The sequence below is a fragment of the Leopardus geoffroyi genome, chromosome B3, assembly GCF_018350155.1.
Source record: "Leopardus geoffroyi isolate Oge1 chromosome B3, O.geoffroyi_Oge1_pat1.0, whole genome shotgun sequence".
Classification (NCBI taxonomy): Eukaryota; Metazoa; Chordata; class Mammalia; order Carnivora; family Felidae; genus Leopardus; species Leopardus geoffroyi.
In genome coordinates this window covers 26219108-26242968 of record NC_059337.1, presented here as the reverse complement: position 1 = coordinate 26242968, position 23861 = coordinate 26219108, and the positions used below count along the sequence as shown (strand labels likewise).

The 23861-nt window shown below is 35.4% G+C and overlaps 2 protein-coding genes across 3 annotated transcripts in view; one reads left to right on the top strand and one right to left on the bottom strand.

Moving 5' to 3' along the window:
• The window catches only part of GABRB3 (gamma-aminobutyric acid type A receptor subunit beta3), a 469312-nt gene that overhangs the window by 11747 nt on the left and 433704 nt on the right, over positions 1 to 23861 (top strand). The window lies entirely within an intron of this gene.
• GABRA5 (gamma-aminobutyric acid type A receptor subunit alpha5) overlaps positions 1 to 23861 on the bottom strand; it is an 82788-nt gene that overhangs the window by 20427 nt on the left and 38500 nt on the right. For both annotated transcript variants that reach the window (XM_045448930.1, XM_045448931.1), the window contains one exon: positions 10147 to 10229. In XM_045448930.1, the coding sequence (XP_045304886.1) occupies positions 10147 to 10229 (83 nt within the window). The remainder of the gene's footprint in view (positions 1 to 10146; positions 10230 to 23861) is intronic.

Genomic DNA, 23861 nt, shown 5'->3' with positions numbered 1-23861 from the left:
TCTGCCTACTACTTTTACACTTTCATATTTGAATGGTTATGCCATCCTGTCATTTGCCCAAAAGAGGTGTTCATCACCTCTACTAAGTGACCCCCAGTCATTTGTGCTTTGTCCTTATTTCTGTTACCCTCCTATTCAAATCCTTCCAGGTTCAGTTTAAAATATCATCCCCATAAAAAATATATAAATAAAAATAAAATAAAATATCATCCCCATGATGAGTTTCCCCATGAATTCCAAGTGGCTTTCAGCTGTACAGGGGTTTTTAACCTTATTATGTAACGTGTCCATTAACTCCTTGGGAGCAGAACTTATGCTTCTGTGATTCTCACTGCATCTAGCATGAGAACACACCCAGTGTAGCTGTTAAATAGTAATCACAGTTAACTAGTGCATCTAAGACACAACACAGACAGAACTTCAATGTGTTTCTCAGACCTCACAGACTAAAATGCAGATTAGACACTTTGAAACCTGTGTTCTAGATCACCTACACTCATGCTGAGTTGCTGGGCATGATGAATGCAGTTAACAGTGTCATAATTCCACATGTTTGAATGAACTAATAGCTTACTACAGTGAGATTTACCCTAATTTTGTGAAATTCTCTCCACTGGATGTTTACCAAACAGGCATCCGCATCTAATTTAGCATATATTTTCATGAATCCAGATGCTGTTTCATGACTTAATTTACTATTTAATGCATCATTCTACAAATAAAATAAACAAAAAATAAACTTTTTTTTAACTCCTAAAAAATCTTGATTTAAGCACTTGCTTCCAAATATAAGCCATGCCATTATCTTTAAGGAATTTCTTTGTGGACTAGGAAAGATCCCTTTGTAAACTAGGGCTAATTTCAACATTTGTTTGAATTCTTGCGAGTAGAGATAGCAATAACAGAAATGTCTGTTAATTCAGTCCTGCATTAGAGAAGCCAGAGCATGTGGCTCATTAGAATAATGACACCTATTTGCATTCCTTTGTCTCCTAATAGCAGAGAACTGTTGGATTGGGTAATTTGAAACTCATTATACTATCACATTTAGCCTCTGCACTGTGCTCAGATGCCCATGGAATGAGGGAACTACTTGGCCAAGCAGCTATTTTTAGTAAATCAAAAAGATGAAAGACAAGTAAGAGACACACTTAATTAAATAACATTTCTTCTGTTAAAATTATTATATCCTGAGCTGAAACCATATAAGCTGAGGAAAGGTAAAGTTTGTGCAGTTTTTCATTTCTTGGGCAACTGTATATAAACATGATGTATGAAGAAAATCCTTTAAATCACTTTGAATCTGATAGCAATGATATTAAAATTTTTTTAATGTTTATTCATTTTTGAGACAGGGAGAGACAGAGCATGAATGGGGGAGGGTCAGAGAGAGAGGGAGACACAGAATCTGAAACAGGCTCCAGGCTCTGAGCTATCAGCACAGAGCCCAATGCAGGGCTCGAACTCAACGGACCCCGAGATCATGACCTGAGCTGAAGTCGGACACTTAACAGACTGAGCCACCCAGGTGCCCCTGATAGCAATGATATTAATAGCAGATATACAGAAACAATCAACATCTAAATCAAACCAATCTTCAAAATATCAGGCAGATAAAAAAATAAATTTATCATGAGAGTTCAAAATCTCAAGAATGTTTATATTTGTTTGGGGCTTTCTACTGAGTTCAAAATACACACACACACACACACACACACACACACACACACACTGAGCCCATTTGGTATCACTGATTATAGAAGTGATGAGATCCTATCAGATGTGTATTTTATCACTGAATGTAATAAATGACTTAACTATAGTTGGTTGACTGTTGAATACGAGATATTTTAGTGAAGAATGATTTAGAGGGTCACATATTTTCTTTAACCAAAATTTGCTCTTGTGCTGCCTATCCTGTAAACCATTGTCATTATATCCCATTAACTTGATCTTATTTAATTAATGATGAAAAAAATGACAATTTCACTTTTAGTGTTTTGCCTTTGATCAAATAAAGAGCATAATTTTCACATGCAAAGAGGGGTCTAATTTTACATTATACAACTCATTTTCCTCTTGGGGACATGAACAATTTATTTTCCTTCAGGGACATGAATCAGTGATTCCCAAATAAGATGCCTCAGGATCTTTTGAAGGTTTCGTCTCAAGCACTGATGTGCACAGCCTCCACATGGCAACATATTATTTAAATAAATCCTGGTGAAAGTCGCTTTCCATTATGCTGCTTCTCCCAAATAAATGTGTGTTGAATCTCTCCTTGGCATTTAAAGGTCATAGTTTGAAAAAAAAAATATTTCCATCCAACCCAACTTTTGGCTCATCACACACATACACCTTTCCTAATTCCAAAAACCTGTTTGAAATGATAGAAGTAATACAAAAGGAAACCCCTGGAATCAAACAAACTTCCCCTGCCAGTAACAGCAAAGTGATTGCTAATAGTTGTTACTATTAACACCATGTAAAAGAGAACTCCCTGAAGCGCACTGGAGAGTGAACAAATAGAGGAAAAGACTGGAGGGAGTTGGCTCAGAGGAAGGGAATGCCTTTCTACTTAAAAAGCTTTGAGTCAGAGCTGTGAAGTGGCTAAAGCTTGGATGGATTCCTTTGGTCTTCCTGGCTCGAAGAACCAAAGGAAAAGTAGACTATCAGAATAGCACATCTGAAAAATGACGTGTAAAATCCTAGAAAGGAAAGAGCCACAGAGAAGAAATCACAAATTTGATGTAATGGATGTATGTAAATTCTACCCAGATATGTATACTTACCCTGAATTATACATACATGGAGCATAATCCTACCAGCCCAACTAAGGTAGAAGAACCATCTGACATTTCATCTGTTGCCTACTATAGGAAAGACAGTGTTTGGAGTTTTCCTTTGGCCAAGTTAATTAACTAAAAAAGAAAAAAAAAATGACACTCTAAATTTAACAGAATTCAGTCTCTGCAATACAACACTGAGATAGCCAGGAAAGAATTAAAAATATATATTAAATGTAAAAGAAACACAAAAAAGTGACCCAGACTCAAGAGAAAATACAATCAATATGGAATGCTCCTAAGAGGATTCAGATCCTGGATTTAGCATATAAGGATTTTAAAGCAGATTAAATGGCTATGCTTAAGAGTGTAAAGGAAAAAAATGTAATGGTTTGTAATGAAAAAATGTAATGAAAAACTAAGAGTAAGTCTTAGCAGAGGCATTGAAATTATTTTAAAGAAACATATACAAACTCTAAAACTGACAAATACACTAAATAAAAATTTTTTGTATGAATTTAGCCACAGATTGAAATGACATAAGTCAGTGAACTTGAAGACAGAGTGATAAAAATTATCCAATATAAAGAATAAAGAGGGGTGCCTGGGTGGCTCAGTCGGTTAAGCATCCAACTCTTTTTTTTAATATTTATTTTTCAGAGGTGGGGGAGGGGCAGAGAGAGAGACAGAGACAAAGAACCCAAAGCAGGCTCCAGGCTCCGAGCTGTCAGCACAGAGCCAAGGCCGAGCTCAAACTCATGAGCCCTGAGATCAGGAACTAAGCCAAAGTCAGACATTTAACCCACTGAGTCACCCAGGTTCCCCAAGTGTTCAACTCTTGATTTTGACTATGCTTTCAGCACAGAGCCTGCTTGGGATTCTTCCTCTCCTCCTACACTGCTTGTGCTCTCTACCTCAAAATAAATAAATAAACAAACAAACAAACAAACAAACATTAAAAATTAATTAGATTAGACTCCAGATGGAAAAAGAAGGATGGGAGAGAAAAATATTAGAAGAGATAATGGCCAAAATTCCTCAAATTTGGTGAAAGACAAATTTAGAAATTCAAGAAGTTCAGTAAACCCTAGGAAATATAAATAATAATAAAAATACATGCAAGGGGACTTCTGCTTCCAGGAGAATGGAGATGTGTTTTCCCCTATTCCTCTCACTAAATATAACTAGAAAATCTGGATATGACATAAAATATAGGAAGAATCTGAAAGGTAGAAAGAATAAGGCAGACAGGTCTTGGGATCTTGGTACTCAAGAGATGACCCAGTAGTGAGTTCTGTGGCTTTATTCTTGCCTTATGCATCTCAGACTGGAAGCCCAAGAAGCTTAGCAAGAGCTGGTGTTTAGTTTGAGTACAAGGCAGGAAAAGGCCAGTGGTCTTGATTAAGGCAGTCAGGCAGGAGGACTTTCCCCATATCATTGGAAGGCCAAACATTTTGTTCTGTTCAAGACTTCAACTAGTTGAATGACATCCGCCCGCATTAGAAAAGGCAATCTGCTTCACTCAGTCTATTAATTTAAATGTTAATCATTTCCAAAAACATCCTAACAGACATCCCCCAGAATAATGTTTGACCAAAAATCTGGGCATGTCATCGCCCAGTCAAGTTAACACACAAATTAACCTTCACAGAAGTGAAAAATACAATAACTGTAATAAAAAGTTCGATATATGAGTAAAGAGGATGGAGGAAAGAAAGGAAAGAGTTAGTAAACTCAAATATAAAACAACAGAAATTAAATAACGTGAGAAACAGGGAGAAAATAGGAGAAAATGAAAGAGCCTCAAAACTTATGGGGATATATAAAAAAATCTAATATTGATGTCATTGGAATCAGGAAATGAGAAGAGAAAGATGATGGAGCAGAAAAAGTATTCAAAGAAATAATTGCTCAAACTTCTAAATTTCATAAAAATCTATAGATTCAAGAAGCTTAGCAAGGCCCAGGCAGAATATACTCAAAGAAATCTACACCAATGCATAGTTAAATTTCTAAAAACTAAAGGCAAAGAAAATAATCTTGAAAGTAACCAGAGAAAAATGACATCCTACCTACAAGCAAAAAATGATTTGAATGGCATCAGATTTCTTATTAGAAAACAAGGAAGCAAGCATAAAAGAGCACATCTTTCAAGTGCCAAAAGAACTATCAGTACAGAATCCTATGAAAATATCCATCAGGTATGAAGGGAAAAATCAAACCTCTTCAAATGAAAAAAAAAAAAAAAACAAAGATAATTTATTGCCCAAAAAATACCTAAAGACAGTTTGCTAGTTATAAATAAGTTTTATTATAAAATATTTTGTTATTATTTTATTATAAAACAACTTAGTTATAAAGAAGAAATCTTGGAACACTGAGAATAAAAAAAGAACACAGTAAGTAAAAATATGAGTAAATACAATAGAATTTCCTTCTTGTCTTGGGTTTGTAAAATTAAGTATGATGGTTCAAATAAAAATTATAAAACTCTCTGATATGGTTCTAGACATATATAGACAACATCTTTAAGGCAACTGTATTTATAATTATGGGAAGGTAAGCACATGTAAACGGAGGTAAGGTTTATTTTTCATTTGATCTGGTTAAATGAAGACACCAGTAGACTGTGATAAGTTATGTATATAGTTAACCCTTGAACAACATGGGTTTGAACGTCCAGCTCCACTAATACACAGATATATTTTTTTTATAATTACAGCATAATACTGTGAATGTATTTTCTCTTCATCATGATTTTCTTAGTAATATTTTATTTCTCTGGTTTACTTTATTGTAAGAATATATTATATAATACCTATAATATACAAAATGTGTGTTAATCGACTGTTCAGGTTATTGGTAAAGCTTCTCATCAACAGTAGGCTATTAGTAGTTAAGTTTTGGGGAGTCAAACTTATTGCTATGTAGTAGCAACTGTACTTCAAATTCTGAATTTTTCTCTTTTCCCAAGTTAGCAATATTTGTTCTGGGCTGTGGCAGTGAACCAAAGCTCCCAATCAATCATGTGATCACAAGGGTAAACAATTGATATATTTACAACAATTCTGTGCCCATGCAACCATTTGCATGTTTTTCATTTTTAGTACAGCATTTAATAAATTGCATGAGAGAGTCGACACTTTATTGTTAAAACAGGCTTTATGTTAGATGATTTAGTCCAACTGTCAGCTAATATAAATATTCTGAGCATATTTAAGGTAAACTAGGTTCAGCTATGATGTTCTATAGATTAGGTATAATAAATACATTTTTGATTTACAATATTTTCAATTTATACTGGGTTTATCAGATGCAATCCCATCACAAGTTGAAGAAGAACTGTATAAAATATTCTAAGTCAAAATGTTATCATAATAAAACAACTAATCATAATTGTCCAGCTAACAAACAGGGAGACAGAAAAAAGAAAATAGAGAAATGAGAAAGATAAAGAACAAAAAACAAAAATAAATAAATAAAATGACAGCCTAACATATCAAAAGATACATTATATGTAAATGATGAAAATATACCAATTAAAAGACATAGATTGACCAAGTCATTAAAAAATATTACGTGGCTATATGATGTCTATAAGAAACTTATTTTAACATAATGATATATAAATATTGAAGAGTAAAAATAAGAAAAATAAATACCACTCAAATATTATTCAAAAAGAAAGCAAGAGTGTCTATGCGGATATCAGACTGAGTTCAAAGCAAAGAAAATCACCAGAGACAGAAAGGGATATTATATAATGATAAATGGTCAAGCCACCAAGACATAACAAACTGATTGAACTAAAAGCAGAAAAATACAAATCCACATTTATATTTGGAGATTTCAATATCTCTTTCTCAAGAATTGGTGTAAAACAACCAGACAGGAAGTTGTAAACATTAGTCCTAACTAACGCAGTATTATAAGAAAAGGAAACAAAAGGTGAAAAGATTAAGAAAAAATAAACAAAACTATCTTTCTTTTGTTGTTGTTTTTTTTTAATCTGTACACCTTTATTTCCTTTTCATGCCTTATTTGCACAGGCTAGAATTTCCAGCACTATGTTGAGGTAAAAGTGGTAAAAGCAGACATCCTTGCCTTATTCTCAGTCTTAGGAAACCATTCAGTCTTTTTTTACATTAATTGTAATGTTAATTACACGTTTGCATTGTGACTGTTTGTTTGTAGAAGTGTTTTATCAAATTCTGGGATGTCCCATCTATTACTAGTTTTCTGAGAATTTTTACCATGAATAGGTGTTAATATTGTCAAATGCTTTTCCTGCCTCAATTGATATTATTATCTTAGCTTTCTTTGTTATTATGTTAAAATAGTGGATTATATCTCAGTCTTGCATCCCTGGAATAAACTCTACTTGGTCTTGGTCATTGTGTATTATTCACTTTGTTGTTGAACCCAATGAACTAATACTTTGTTAAGAATTTCTTTGTGTCTCTATACATGAAGGATATTTGTCCAAAGTTTTGTCGTTTTTGCAGTATCTTTGGTTTTGGTGCCAAGGCAATCTGGCTTATATAAAGAAAACTACAAAACTCTGATGAAAGAAATCAAAATAGAGCTAAACAAATGGAGTTATTTCATGTTCATGAACAGTAGGACTAAATTATGTCAAGATGTCAGTTTTTCCCTACTTGATCTGTAGATCCAATACAATCCCAATAAAAATCCCAGCAAGTTATTTTGTGGATATTGACAAACTGACTCTAAAGTTCATGTGGAGAGACAAAGGAATAACCAGTACAATACTGAAGAAGAGCAAAATCAGAGAACTGATACCACCCAACTTCAAGACTTACTGTAAAGCTACAGTACTCAAGACAGTGTGTATAGTATTGGCAAAATAATAGGCAAATAGATCAATGGAACAGAACTGAAAGCTAAAAAACAGACCCACACAGTCAACTGATCTTTGACAAAGGAGCAAAGGCAATACCGTGGATAAAAGATAGTCTTTTCAATAAATTGGTGTAGACATCCACATGCAAAGAAAAAAAAATGAGTATCTAGACACAAACCTTATACTTTCACAAAAATTAACTCAAAATGGATCACAGACCTACATGTAAAATTCAAAATTATAAAACTCCTAGATGAAAACACAAAGAAAATCCAGATAACCTTAGTTTTTAGATATAACCTCAGAGATGTGATCCATTAAATAAATAATAAGCTGGACTTCATTAAATTAAAAATGTCTGCTATGTGGGGATAACTGGGTGGCTCAGTTGGTTAAACGTCCAATTTCGGCTCAGGTCATGATCTTACGGTTTGTGGGTTCGAGCCCCATGTCAGGCTCTGTACTGACAGCTCAGAACTTGGAGCCTGCTTCGGATTCTGTGTCTCTCTCTTTGTCTGCCCTGCCCCCCCCCAACTCTGTCTCTGTCAAAAATAAATAAACATTGAAAGAAAAATTTAGTTAAAACAAAACAAAACAAAAAGTCTGTGTGAAAGATACTATCAAGAAAATGAGAAGATAACCTGTAGACTTGGAGAATATATTTGTGAAACACATACCTGATAAAGAACTGGTACACAAAATATATAAAGAACTCTTAAAACTAAACAATAAGAAAATGAACAACCAGATTAAAAATGGGCAAAATCCCTGAGCACACACCTCACCAAAGGAGATAAACAGATGGAAAATAAACATATGAAAAGATATTCAGTATCATATGTCACAAAGATATTGTAAATTAAAACAAGATACCATTAGACACCTATTAGAATGGATAAAATCCAGAATACTGATAACACCATATGCTGGTGAAGATGTGGAGCAAAAGGAACTCTCATTCTTTGTTGGTGGGAATGGCAATTTGTCAATTTCTTACGCAGCTAACCATATACACACTATATGATCCAGCATTGGTGCTTCTTGATATTTAACCAAAGGAGCTGAAAATGTATGTCCGCACAAAAACCCGCACACAGATGTTTTTATCAGCTTTCTTCATAATTGCCCAAACTTGGAAACAACCAAGATGTCCTTCAGTAGGTGAATGGATAAATTATGGCACAAGCATACAATGGAATATTACTCAGCACTAAAAGGAAATTAGTTCTTCAGCCATGAAAAACATGGAGAAACCATAAATACATATTACTAACTAAAAGCAGCAATCTGACAAGGCTTTGTACTATGTATGAACATTCTGGAACTGTATGACATTCTGGAAAAGAAAAAACTATGGATACAGTAAAAAGATCTGTTAGGGATTAAGGGAAGGGATGGTGAATCAGTGGAGTACAAAGGATTCTAAGGGCAGTGAAACTACTCTATATGATAATATGTTGGAAACATTTATCAAAACCTATAGAATATATAACACCGAGTGAACCCTAACATAAACTATGGGCCTTAATTAATAATAATGTAACAATGTTGGTTCATCAATTATTAAAAATGTAATACATTAGTACAAGTCTGCTGATCAATTTCCAGGAACACATTCTTCTGCTTTTAAAAATCAAAACTTCGCATAGCATGAGTACAAATGGATAGCATGAAGAAAGAAGGAAACAGTTTGGTTCTAACCCTGCCTCCCAACATCTCAGAAGGGAGGATGGGGCTGCAGGCACACTTTCAGAGACAGTGTCATCACTGCACTATCTGGAATGGCTGGAATGCAAAGGTGTTCACCTAATGAATAATTATTTGTTCAAGAAACACGTTTCGTAAAACGTGTACAGGGTGAGCAGTAAGGGTGAACATGACAGTGTCATTGCTCTTATGGAATATTCTATTAAGAAGTGAAGATCATGGCTGGGTACTGGAAACTGAGTCATGAATGTTGGCTCCTTAGAGGATATGACCTGCAGTCTGAGAAGTAAAAATAATTGCCAGGAGCACCTGGTGGCTCAGTTGGTTCAGCGTCCGACTTCAGCTCAGGTCATGATTCGTGGTTTGTGGGTTTGAGCCCCGCATCAGGCTCTGTGCTGACAGCTCGGAGCATGGAGCCTGCTTTGGATTCTGTGTCTCCTTTTCTCTTTGCCCCTCCCCTGCTTGTGCTCTGTGTCTCTCTCTCAAAAATAAATAAACATTAAATTTTTTTTAAAAAAAGAAAGAAAGAAAGAACTGCCAGGTGAGGGCCTGAAAACACTTCTCCAGGATCATATTCTTTATGGTATGTGCCTCGACACATAATTCTCTGTTAGAGACAAGAAAACTAGTCTGTGAGGACAAAGGTATGAGGACTCCACAGCATTCCAGTCTTCTCAAGCAGACTGCCACCCATATTGTGTTTATTCACATATGGAACCCAAGTTCTGAATGAATGTGGAAATAACCCCAAAAGTATATCCGTGGTTCTTACTTGTGAAAATAACTTACAGCTGCCAAATTTCAGAGGGCAAGCATGGGCATCCATCGGGAAGTCCTCAAGTTGCATTGGACATTCTGCAGAAATAGTCAAGCTGAAAAATAAGAGATGAAGACTTTTTAAATGACTCACCAATTCTGGCTGTTTACCGAGCAACCACCATGTTCCATAGAGTTATATTAAGTACTTCAGTCATTATTTTAATTACCATCTTTTATGAAATTGTCTGCCTGACCCACCAAATTATATAGCTTTGCATTCAAGATGGATATCATTTAAAAATATGGCTTAAATAAAATCTAGTCAGTTCTGTGGCTTCGTGTGTCTATACATACATTACCACTTGTAAAGTAATTCCAGATGCCTTTAAAAATGATTTATTGTTTGTTTCCCATTCCTAACTCAGAATAATCAAAACATTTCCTTGGACAAGGTTGAAATATATGTATTTTATAAAATAGTTTATAAGCTCAAGAAATATAAATGTATAATAAATTCTCAGTCCAAATTCTGACCAGAAGCTGGTTACAATTATTGTGTATTGGACTGATGACATGAACCAGAGTAGGTGAATTGTGTCATGACAGCAATCTTCTGGTACAACCTAATTGTTTTTAACCCATGTCTGGTCTTGCAGATAGTAATACTACTGTCTGCTACGACTGCCACCAATACTCAAACAGCAATGGACATCATATCCACCAGTTGTATGTCAGGCACTGTGATAGGTGCCTTACCTGCATTAACACATCTAATCAGAGTAGCATTATGAGATTTGTTGCTATTAACATCCAAGTTTATGAGAAAGGAAAGTGATGCATAGATATTAAAAGATCAGGACAAGGATGCAGAGCTATGAAGTCAGGGAGTAATGATTTAAGCCTAAGCTTCTGACTGCAGTGGCTTCCTGACAGCACGTCCACCACACACTAAGTGGGAATGGGTTCTGTACAATTCCAAAATTGCCATATTGTTGTGCTTTTATTTCCCTACAGACTTTACTAATTAGATAGTGAATCTAAATTTCATTAATGAGTTAATCTTCTGTTTCTTAAATTTCTTCTTCTACTATTTAAAATGAAATTAAATTATATAGAATGAAATCAAAATATAAAATATTCACCTTTAAACAGATGTTATAGTTATATTTTTAGACAAATAATAATTCAACAAGATATTAGCACCATTGGTCCTTCCCTCTTATATTGAGTCCAGATCTTGCCTTTGTGCCCAGAGTGAGAATAAAAATGTAAAAACATTCATTTTTACCTTCACTACTTCCTCCTGTTAAAACAGATTAGCCTTCTGCTCTGAGTACCTAATTCATAGTTAATGATTACAGACAAAGAAGTCAATGTATGTATACTGTGAATGAGACAAATTTATGTGTTAGTGCAAGAAAGGTCTGTGCTGATCAAAGAGAAGAAATCCTCTCCTGTCTCTGGTTTGAGGGGCCACTCCCCCAAAGATGGAGTGACTTTTAGATGGTGTGAGTGCACATAGATGAGAACACATCATCAAAGTATGACATGCAGGCAGGGAGATGGTATTTAAAATAATATGTGGTATATGTTCATAGAAGGAATGGAAATATACAAAAGAATTTTAAAGGAGAAAACTACAAGTAGGTATCATTTCACTTGTAATTTCACTTGGTAAATTTTTTCTACATATTAAAGAAACTTTTTTAAGTTTATTTATTTTGAGGGGGGCATAGGAGGGGCAGAGAGAGAGGGAGATAGAAAATTCCAAGCAGGCTCCATGCTGTCAGTGCAGAGCCCAATGTGGGGCTCGAACTCACAAACAGTGAGATCATGACCTGAGCTGAAGTCAGATGCTTAACCTACTGAGCCATTCGGGTGCCCCTGTACAGATAATTTTGACATGTACATGTATTTTCTTTCATTCTTGTCTTTTGTATATCTAACATTAGAACAGGATATTTCCCACATGAAAATCTCTACATAATGATTACTTTGAAAGATGAACTATATAATTATAAGATGCAGATGTCTGGACTATATGTACGTGTGTAAATATAGAATATATAATTATATATATTATACACATATAACATATATACAAATGTACATATATAATATATTTCATATTATGCATATATAATATATATTTCATATACACATACATATGTGTATGTATAACATATATACATATATATGCATATGTTTCATATTAAATCAATTATGTATAATAATAAATAATATAATAATGTATATATATTAAACTAACTAGCTATTGTTAGACTTTTAGATTGTTTTACATGACAAGTAATCTGCAATGGACTTCTTCAAGCATAAACTATGTATAAGGACTATTATTAGAGACTACGAAGTGGATAAGGTAAGTATTTACTTACTAGAATTAAGAAAATTATGACTTAACAATCACAGCCTGTGAGGAAAGCCTTCAGTCAGCACAAAAGAAAATAATGTTAACTTCATTTGGTTTTTAGCGAATTTAAGAAATTTTTAAGGTAAAGCAAATAGAGGGACAGAGAACTTAAATGGGTCAAATATGTTTTAGAGAATAAATTCACACTGAACTCAGAAAATCTAGAATTTTCTTCAGAAGCAAATTTTTTAGTAAGAAAATAGAAAGTGTATATAAAGCTACAATGCCAGGTACAAAGCAATGAATGCAAAAATAAGCACAAGAAATAACAGTACTGTAGGAGCTTGGAGGAGAACAGCTTTGATTTGGAGATTCTGTGCTGGTCTACAGCCTCTGTTCAAATAGTTTAGGTGTAAGGAAGACCCTGGGCTCAGATAGTTGGGGTAGTGTGGAGTGGAGTGGAAGTGGGGATGCTTCAGGTGATCTTGGCCATCCTAGCCCAGCCACAGGTACTACAGACTTGAACCAGCAGATCCAGTTCTGTAGTCTTCAAGTTGCCCCCTACACATACAATATTGATAACTTTATGGTCCCACTCCCATCATCAGGCTGATGTGGAGATGGTCTCTCCAGGGCAGCATCTTCCCTCTAGATACTGCCACGTCTGCCAGCTCACATAACTGAACTTTTGTCCCCCAAGAAACACTTTATTGCCCACTGGGTCTGGAGGCTGACTTGAAGCCAGATCTGTTGGTTTTTTGACAGTGTGGTGAATCAGAGTTAATTTCTCTTCCTTCTGTGCTTTGTGGTGGTACTTTGTTTCTATGTCAATGGCCACTGGAGGCACCACCACCTGGCATTTCTATTGTTTGCTCCTACTTCTCAGAGAAGATCCCCTCAAAGAGACCTGACCTCCCACCTTGGAAACACTGCTCACTCCTGGATTTTTCCCTTCTCCTCATGTCTTCCTTCATTCTTGGCCAACACCCTGTATTTACGAGGTATGAGAAGCCTTTCTTTTTGCCATAGTGGTCTCAACTCTTACTAAAGACAGCATCTTCTGTCCTGCTTTATTCTGGTTCCTTGGTCTTGAGAGCTGCCTACCTTCTGAAAACCACTGCACTGACATTTAAAGATGATAAGGATTGTACACCAAGGAGTCTGCTTTCAGCATATAGCTGGAAAAGTGGAGGATGTAGTGATGGTGGGCAGAGACATGTGGACAGAATTTAGCTGAATCTAAAAAGAAGAATATGTTAAAGAAGAAATAATCCCAGTAAAAAATATAAAAATAAAAAAAATATAAAAATAAAAAAATATATAAAAAAGATGATAAGGATTGTACACCAAGGAATCTGCTTTCAGCATATAGCTGGAAAAGTGGAGGGTGTAGTGATGGTGGGCAGAGACATGTGGACAGAATTTAGCTGAATCTAAAAAGAAGAATATGTTAAAGAAGAAGTAATTCCAGTAAAAAATAAAAAATAAATAAAAAAATATATAAAAAGATAGTAATTCTACAATTGCTATCTCAATAAATGCTATCATTAAAGCCTCATGGATTGTTCCCCCATTTTAACAGACTTCCTTAGGATTAGAGTTCCAAACACTGGAAAAATATATGATAGTGTCTTTCTTCTAAAGGATGAACGCATTATTCAGCTAAATCCCCTAAGTAAATGTTTCAGCCTCAGTAGGGGAACAACATTTAAATTTTTTATCCCTTTAAACATTTCAAAAATGGCCTATGCTTTCATAATACAAAAAAAATATATATCTCTAGGTAAGAGCGAGCCTTCCATTGATGGGGTCTCTGAAATATAGAGTACCTTGATGTATAACCAACCTCCTTCATATAGAATTGAGATCAAAGCACTCTATGGAATAATGGATTGTCCTAGCTCAAAGGAGTCAGACTACCTACCAGAAACCTTCACTTTTCAGTTGAAGGAAATGAAGCCCAAAAGGTTAAGAAATATGCCTTACAGAAAAACTTTTCTAAACTACTGGTAGATCCAAAAATCCAGCATTTCCACACTCCTGCCCCAGAGGTCAAATTTCTATTTTGCTCCCAATCTCTGTTAAGACATTCAAGCATTAACTTATTGAAACAAGCATCCCAATTTTCTACAACATTTTAATTTTAGGGTCAAGAAATGACATTTTGTGAGTTAAAATATTTGCTTCAACTTGGATTTATATCATCCTAATCAAGGGTTTAGGGTCCTAAACTCACTAAAGAATTCTCTGCTTGACCAGGGGCAGGTCACAGTGGAGAGAACTTTAAATGGTTAAAACAGTGAAATTCTAGAGTAGCTTTGCCATTAACTAACTGTTTTACCTTTGTAAAACTGCCTAACTTCTCTGGTCCAGTCTTCCCATTTGAAAAAGAGACATAATAACAGTTGTTTTTACTCTCTGAGAAAAAAAATACTTAAGTGTGAAAAGGGGGTTAGTCTCTAGCTTCCCACCCAATATTCTCTTCAGATTTGAGCGTTTTCATTTATATGAAAACACTGCATCAGTGCAGTAGAAGATGTGGTGGTGGAGGCAGAAAAATGGTCCTACAAAGATGCCCATGTCCTTACCCCTCAAACCCCCAAACCTATAGATACATTACTTTAAATGGCAAAGGAACTTTGCTGATATATTAAATTAAGGCCCTTGGGACAGGGGAGAATATCCTGGTTTATCCATATAAGCCCAGTATAATCACAAGGGTTATTTTGAGAGGGAGGCAGGAGTATCAGGAGATGTGATGTGAAAAGGAGATGTGATGGTAGAAGCAGAGGTCAGAGTCTGTGGCCATGAACTCAGGAATGCAGGTGGCTTCTAGAAGCTGGAAGAGGCAAAGAACAGATTCTCGCCTAGAGAAATCAGAAAGAATGCAAACCTACCTATAACTTGTTTTAACCTTGTAAGACCCTTTTGGACTTCTGACTTCCAGAACTATCAGGAAATGAATTACTTGTGTTTTAGCTAGTAAATTTGTGATAATTTGTTACAGCATCAATAGGAAAATAATGCAAAGTTTTGTACTTATAAGTGAGGTACTACTGTAACAAATACCTAAAAGTGTGAAAATAAGTTTGGAATTGGGCAGTAGGCAGATGCTGAAATTCATATAGAGATTTACAATACATAAAACTTTCCTTCCTTGAACAGATTGCTAATTGAAACATGGATGTTAATTATTCTGTGCTGAAGACCTGCAAGGAAGTGAGGTGCATGGCAGAGAAAACTGACAATACATGGTCATAAAGACACTGTTGATAGGAATATGGACATCAAAGATCTTGCAGACAAAGGCTCAAAAGGAAATGAGGAACATGCTATTGGAAACTAACTGGAAGAAATGAGATCTTTCTTATATAGTGACAGAAAACTTAGCTGATTTATATTTATAATTATGTGGAAAGCAAAACTTACAAGCAATTGTAGTAGGCTAAATAATGACCCCCAAAGATATCAGATCCTAATTCTGGGAAGTTGTAAACACTATCTTACATGGAAAAAGGGTCTTTGTAGATGTGATGTAAGTTAGGGGTCCAGAGATGGGGAGATTATCCAGGTGGGCACTAAATGCAGTCACAAGGATTCTTACATGAGAAAAGTAAAAGTAGATTACACCATACATAGAAAAAATATAGGTGATGCATGAAAGCAGAGGGTGGTTTAAAGGTGCTATTTTCTTCTGGCTTTGAAGATGTAGGAAGATGCCCTGAGACAAGAAATGCAAGGTATGCAGCTCTACAAATTAGAAAAGGCAAGAAAATGGATTCTTCCCTAGAACCTCTAGAGGAAATATGGCCCTGACACCTTGATTTTGCCCTTTGACACAGATTTCAGATTTATGGCTCCAGAAGCATAAAAGAATAAATGTGTGCTGTTTTAATCCACCAAGTTAGTGGTAATTTATTACAGCAGTCATAGGACACTGATACAATGATGAATTTGGATATTTAGATGAAATTTCCAAGCAAAGTGTTGAAGTTGTGTCCTGTTTTCTTCCTCTTGCTTATAGTAAAACATGAGAAGGAAAAGATAGGTTGAGGGAAGAACTGACAACAAAAAGGGGACCAGGACTTGATGATTTGGGAAATTCTCAGATTATCTGAGTTGCAAAAGATGCTATAATTAGGAGATTCACTATCAGGAAAGAATGCTCTTAAAATAAAGACTAGGGTGTGGCTGGGCGACCTTTTGCTAAAGCCTCAAAAGTGTCAAAAGGTCAGAGTATGCAGTCACACAGTAGGCTCTTTGAGATTAGGTGTGTGACTCCTGAGTCCCCTTAATCATGTAAACAAAAGCCAGGAATAAAGACTAGATTATTAATGAAAGATTTATGTAGGAACCTCTTATCTAATGGTGTGAATTCTTGAGACACACATAGGGAACCCACAAGACTTCTGAGAATTTTATACCAGCAGAAACACTACCAATTTGTACTGAAAAGGACAGAGAGAGGGAATAGTGCTTCATTTTTTCCTGACATTTTCTCCTCTTTCAAATGGGAATATCTGTAATTGTTATACGCCTGTCCAGCCATTTGATCTTGGGAACAAAAACTTGTTTCTTGAGTTCCACAAATTCATAGATGGGAACGAATTGCACTCAGAGTAGATCATACCCAGATCCTCTTGTATAGCTGATTTAGATAACTCAGATTTGGAACTTTTGAACTGGCAAGATTTGGGTGAGATTACAGCTGTAACGAATTTTGAATTTTGGAGATATTGGGATGGGGTTAATTATTTTGCATGTCAGACATACATGAGTTTTGAAGGGGACCAGAACACAGATTGTGGTAGGCAAAATAATAACCCCTTCAAAGGTGGTCCTGTCCTAATCCTTCCTACCTACCATAGCCAAAGGAACTTTTCAGATGGATGGTATTAAAGCTTTTGAGATGGGGAGATTATCCTGGGTATTCCAGGTGAGCCCAATGTAATCACAGGACTACTTATAAGAAGGAAACAGAATCAGAATCAGAGAAAGATGTGATTATGGAAGGAGTGATGGGCCATGGGCCAAGGAAGGCACACATCTTCTAGAAGCTGGAAAAGGAAAAATATATTCTTTCCTAGAGAATCTGAAAGAAACACAGTCTTGCCAAAAGCTTGATTTTAGCCGTGTAAAACCTGTTTTATACTTTTGGTATCCAGAGCAGTGAATAATAAATATAAATTGTCTTAAGGCATTATATTTGTGGTAATTTGTTACAGTGGCAATAGGAAATAAATATAGTAGTCTCCCCCTCACCAAATAAATAGTATTACTAATCAAATAACCAGTCGATAGTGTGCTGAACAGCAACCCCATGTATATTTTGTTTTTTAAAAAAACTTTATTTATTTTGAGAGAGAGAGAGAGAGAGAGAGAGAGAGAGAACCCATGCAAGCAGGGGAGGGGCAGAGAGAGAGGGAGATAGAGAATCCCAAGCAGTCTCCACCCTGTCAGCGCAGAGCCTGACACAGGGCTCAGTCTCCCAAACTGTGAGATCATGACCTCAGCTGAAATTAAGAGTCAGATGCTTACCAACTAAGCCACCCTGGCACCCTCCCATGTATATCTTAAAACCATTTTCCAATGTTAAAAAAGAAATTTGGTAATATTAGCCAATATATAAACATCTCACAAAGTGCTTGCTACAATGAAAACTCAGACCTTGACAATGAAATAGCATTTCATGCAAAATGTCCTGGCTTGGTCAGTTTTTGAACTGTACACCATGTACATGAGTTATATTCACTCAGTGGAAACATAACTTCTCTAGAAAGATGTTACAGTGACTCTCAGGCAATATATGAAATTTATTTGGGGACTCTTAGAATTAAATAGTTCTAATGATTGGTGTTATGGGAAAGAAATAAGGCGCAAATTGGTCGTTATACTTTTCTAGCCCAGTGAGTCTTTGTAAAGAACAGATGAATGCTTACTGTAGATAACTTTATATTTACCATAGCTGTTCCCTTATGAAAAGCTTCAGGGTTTGAAGATGGAGCAAAGATAATGCTACTCACCTGGCATTCCTGCCGGCAGCATCTTTACATCTTGTACTGTAGCCTCATCGTGCTGCCTCTGGTGTGGGGCTGTGAGGGACCCTTTAACCCTTTAGTAGGGATGCTGCTAGAGAGTTCTTCCTGCTCTATAGCTAAGTTACATCCTCAAAGTTGATGGAACTGTATATTTACACTGCATGTGAGAAGCATCTTTTCTGCTGTGAGGGGGTGTCTGAAAGGAAGCCCAGCTCTGAGGGGTATATATGCCTCCTCTTCCTATATTTGACTCACCTCTAGATTAGCAAATGAAGAGAGGTCTGTTCATACATTCAGTTACAGAAAATTGATATTTTTATTAATACAAATATGTATATATACTATATATATAAGTTATATACATTTAATAAGTCACTAGTTATAGGAATACAGATAGCGCTATTTCTCCTTCAGAAATTTTCCTTTGATATCTTCCTGATGCCAAAACCCTGTCCCACGAGAACTTTCTCCGATGTATGCCTGCCTTCAAAAAAAAAAAACTGCAAATTTTTCATCAAATAAAAGAATGCAAGAAAGCACTGGTCTTCTTATAAACAATCACTACTAACATGATGCACCATGCATACTGTTGGTTAGTTAGGAATTACCAGTTCTTGGGAACCTAGCCACAATTTACAGTAATGTGTTTAGGAAAAAGGTATTCTTTGTTTTTCCCCCCTTCAGCACATTTTATTAACAAAGCTTAACGTTATGCCAGTTGGCAAAAGAGAAATGTTTACAGGATCCATCTCTCCTACCAGGGCAGGCAACAAAGTGTGTTTTTGGAGTGGAGAGGCAGGACATTGTTAACTGACATATTGGTATCTTCCGCTTTCCTTCCTTTTTTAAAAATAATTTATATATTTAAATTCAAATTAGTTAACATATTAACATACAGTGTGGTATTGGTTTCAGGAGTAGAGCCCAGTGATTCTTCACTTACATATGACACCCAGAGTTCATCTGTACAAGTGCCCTACTCAATGCTCATCACCCATTTAGCCCATCTCCCACCCTCCTCCCCTCCAACACCCTCTTTTTATTCTCTGTATTTAAAAGTCCCTTATGGTTTGTCTCCCTCTCTGTTTTTACTTTATTTTTCCTTCCCTTATCCTATGTTCATCTGTTTTGTTTATTAAAGTCTACATATGAGTGAAATCATATGATATTTGTCTTTCTCTGACTGACTTATTTCGCTTAGCACAATACACTCTAGTGGAGAAAAATGTATTCTAAAGTTCAGTCAACTATATAAAAACTGAAATTTTAAAATCTAAACATTGTCAAGCTGGGAACAGGTTATTTTGGAAGCCCAAGGTGATTGGCAGGCTCATCCATTTCCTTGACTTTTTACTAACTGTACAGTGCGTACTGGCCCCTTCTGTGATAGTTGTAGGCCTACCGCAACTGATTTGGTCTAGACCAAAACTGCAAGCCTAGTTGCTTTCATGGCTGGGACATTGTGCTTTTCCTGGGTAGCCAAACTCCTAAGGGATCTTCACCTTAGCACTAACCCTACCCCTACACAAATCCCAGGCAGGGTTTTTGCCTGTGATCAAAAACGGATGAGATACCAAATTTGCGAGTGGTTGGTGAAGTATGGGAATGGGAAGTAGCTAGTGGAGAGCTAAAAGTGACCTGCTTAAAATGTAATAGAATTTAAATTCAGTGAAGAGCAACCTTGTAAAAAGCAGAATTTAGAGAATTACCTGAAAGGTCAAATAAGAATACACTAAAATGATGAATGTTCTGGTTTATACAATTGTAGAGTTTCATCCTTTCAAAAAAATCTGTTATTGAGATAACATAATAAATGTTTCCTTTTTAGCAATAGATCCAACTTCTATAACTTACTTCAAGCTTGAGTTACAGATTTCATTAGTCAGTTCATTGTTCATTTTCTACTCTGTTTGTTAATGTTTATTCAATTTTGAGAGAGAGAGAGAGCCCAAGTGGGGAGGGGCAGAGACAGGGAGACAGAGAAGTCCCAGCAGGCTCTGCGCTGAGGCTTGACCTCATGAAACATGAGATCATGACCTGAGCCGAAATCAGGAGTTGGACACTTAACAAACTGAGCTACCCAGGTGCCCCTCATTTTGTACTCTTGATGTAATAGGAACATCCATGAGACCAACCATCGTAATTATACTGGACTAAAAATTCTCTCTAAACTTTGCATTCCCCTTCAATTGTTGGAAATAAGATGTCAGCAATTCTCATTTATGTTGGGAAAACTAGCATATGTGAGATAATTTTGTAAAGTTAGCATATTTCTTATCAAAAGGGGACAAACTTTATTGATATATTTTGATTAATACGGCTGGTATCTATTCTTAATACTCATATTTCTCAGGAAGGCTCTGTAATAATTAATGTGAGCATATAAATATTCTGTTTAAATTTTTATATGTATTCACATGTCCAGCAATAATCCTCCTTACTAGATCAAATATAAAAAATAAAGACAAGCCTGAATAATAAAAACGTTGCAAAAAAGGAAGAGCACAAATATGCAAAGAAGTTCCTTTCTCAAAATAAGACTCAAGTATGTCTTTAATAATAAAGTATAAGGCCAACAATACCATAATGGAGGAGAAAGCAGATAGAAGAGGCAGTGGAATCAAACAGACCCTTCAACTCTCATCTCAGTCTCCATGTACTTATTGTGTTACTCAACTATCTTGGGCATAAACTATCATCTAAAAGGGATTATAAAGTTTATTATACAGTGCTGTTTTAAGCCCTGAATATAAATATGTAATACAATGCCTGACACATGATAGATGTTTTAAAAATTCTAGGAAAGAAGTAAAAATGACATCATCAAAAGTAGTGAATTAAGGAACATGCACAAATGCAATGAGTAAGGTGACAAAAACTGTCAGCATATTTTTTTTTTTTTTTAGAAAACTAGAATCTAATAAAGAACTTACAACAGCCAGGAGAATACTTAATGAAGAAAAAGAATACCTGAATTTCAGTGAGCAAGCTCTTTGGTATTTGAACTTATTCTGTTACCAGTCCCCATTTTCTAGCTCTGCAGTGGCTTTGAAAATGGCAGCATGCATTCCTGCTGGTTGCTGGTAAGAGGAGTAGAAGGTGGATTGCTGAAGGAATGACTCAGAGATTTCCAGGGCTGGGGTGTCCTCTAAGGGATCATTTGTTCAAAACATTTAAATACAAATATATTCACTGCAGCCATGGTGCAATGTATACAGCTGGGCAAGCAAAAGACAGACTGAAAAATCTAGGAAGGAGAGGTTAGGGAAAGAAACTCTTGGGGAAGTAAGGGCTGGAAAGCTCCACATATTCCAGAGAATCTAGAAAAATGTGTGCATGCCCAGGATTGGATGCATGTTTAGAAAAGACCCAAGAAGACTAAATTCTCATCTTCAGCTGACCTAAAGGCATTGCACAAGCAAGACATGAAAGCTATGGAAGTTGTAAACTGCCTAAGTAATGAAGGAGTGCCCAACACACACAGAACTTAGCTGCAAAGACTAAGAGAGTTTTCATTTTTTGGACATCGTTCCAAGTTTTAATAACATACATAAATATAAATGCCAGGATTATTATATTTTTGGTTATAACCCCTCTCTTATCCTATATGATTTAAAAGACAAATTCATAACATGAGAATTATAAATCTATGTTTGTGACCACATTATATTAAAAGATCTAATTTGTTACAGTAGAAATATAAAGGAACAAAGCTATATGAGAAAAGTTTATATATATCACTGAAACTAAGTTGGTATTAATTCAAACGTGATTGTCATGAATTTGGATGTTAATTTAAATCCAGAGTAACCTCTAAGAAAATAATTAAAAAATATATACAGTAAGAGAAATGTGAGAGAATTAAAATGGTACACTAGGGAAAAATGAATTGAACACAAAAGAAGATACTAATAGAAGATTTAAGAAATAAAAAAGAAATAAGACATACAGAAAGCAAATAGAAAAAAGGCAAAGTCTTTTCTTGTCAGTAATTATATTAAATATAAATGGAGTAAAACTTCAATTAACAGCCAGAGACTCATAGAATCAATAAAGAAATATGAACTATGCTGTCTGCAACAGCATAAATATGATAAATTGAAAATGAAAACATAAAAAAGACATTCTATTCAAACCATAATAAAAGGAGAACTTTAAGACCAAATTTGTTATAAAAGACAAAGAAAGACACTATACAATGATAAAAGGCTCAAACTATCAAGAATATATAGAAATTATACACATAGATGAACCTCACTTCAATACATCACTTTCAATAATGGTTAGGAAAACTGGACAGAGTATTGACCAGAAAACAGAAGACTGAAACAGAAGACACTATAAACCAATGAAACCAAACAGCCATATATAGAACACTCCATCCAACAACAGCAGAATATACTTTTTTTTTAAAGAGCACATGGAACATGATTCAGGATAGACCATGTGTTCAGTCACAAAACAAGTTTCAATAAATTTAAACATATTGAAATCATACAAAGAACTTCTTGTGATCATAATGGATAAACCTAAAAATGAGTAACAGAAGGAAATATGAAAATTTCACCCCATGTGGAAGTTAAACAACACATTCCTAAATAACAAATGAATCTAAACTAAATCACAAGAGAAATAAGAACACATCTTTGAGATGAATGGAAATAAAAAACACAGCATACCAAAACTTATGACATGCAACAAAGGCAGTCCTCAAAATGAAATTTAGAGCTGTAAATGCTTAAATTAAAAAAGAAGAAAAATCTCATAGCAACAACCTAATTTCATATATTAAGTACTGGAAAAAGAAAAGCAAATTAAACCCAAAGCTAATTGAAGGAAGAAAATATTAAAGACAGGATAAATTATATAAAGAACAGAAAAACAATAGCCTACTGGGCTTACAAAGAGGTCTTAGAGCTTAGGGCATAGCACATGCTAAGTAGTGATGTGAAAGCTCTCAGGGACATCAACACCAGTGCCAGTCTTTCACACTAAAGATGCTGCAGTTTTCAATTCCTGAATCTCTTCTTTCAGATTTCTGAATGCTCTACATAATGAGTGGGAAATTTTAGCTGCTTTTAGAATGTTATTTAATATGTTTTAATAACCTAGTATCTTTTCAATGATGACACCACATCCTTCTTTTGGGAAGCTAATATAAAGTATAGTGTTGCAGCATGTGGGTGCAAAGACAGACACTTGATGTACTAAGTGATGCTAAGAAGACTGAGTTCAAGGGTGGCCACATCAGAGTGGCAGCCTGCATCCTCTATGATGCAAGGGCTTAGGCTGTTTTCTGTTGGCCTTTATTTACTGAGCAAAGAGGATTTCCTTTT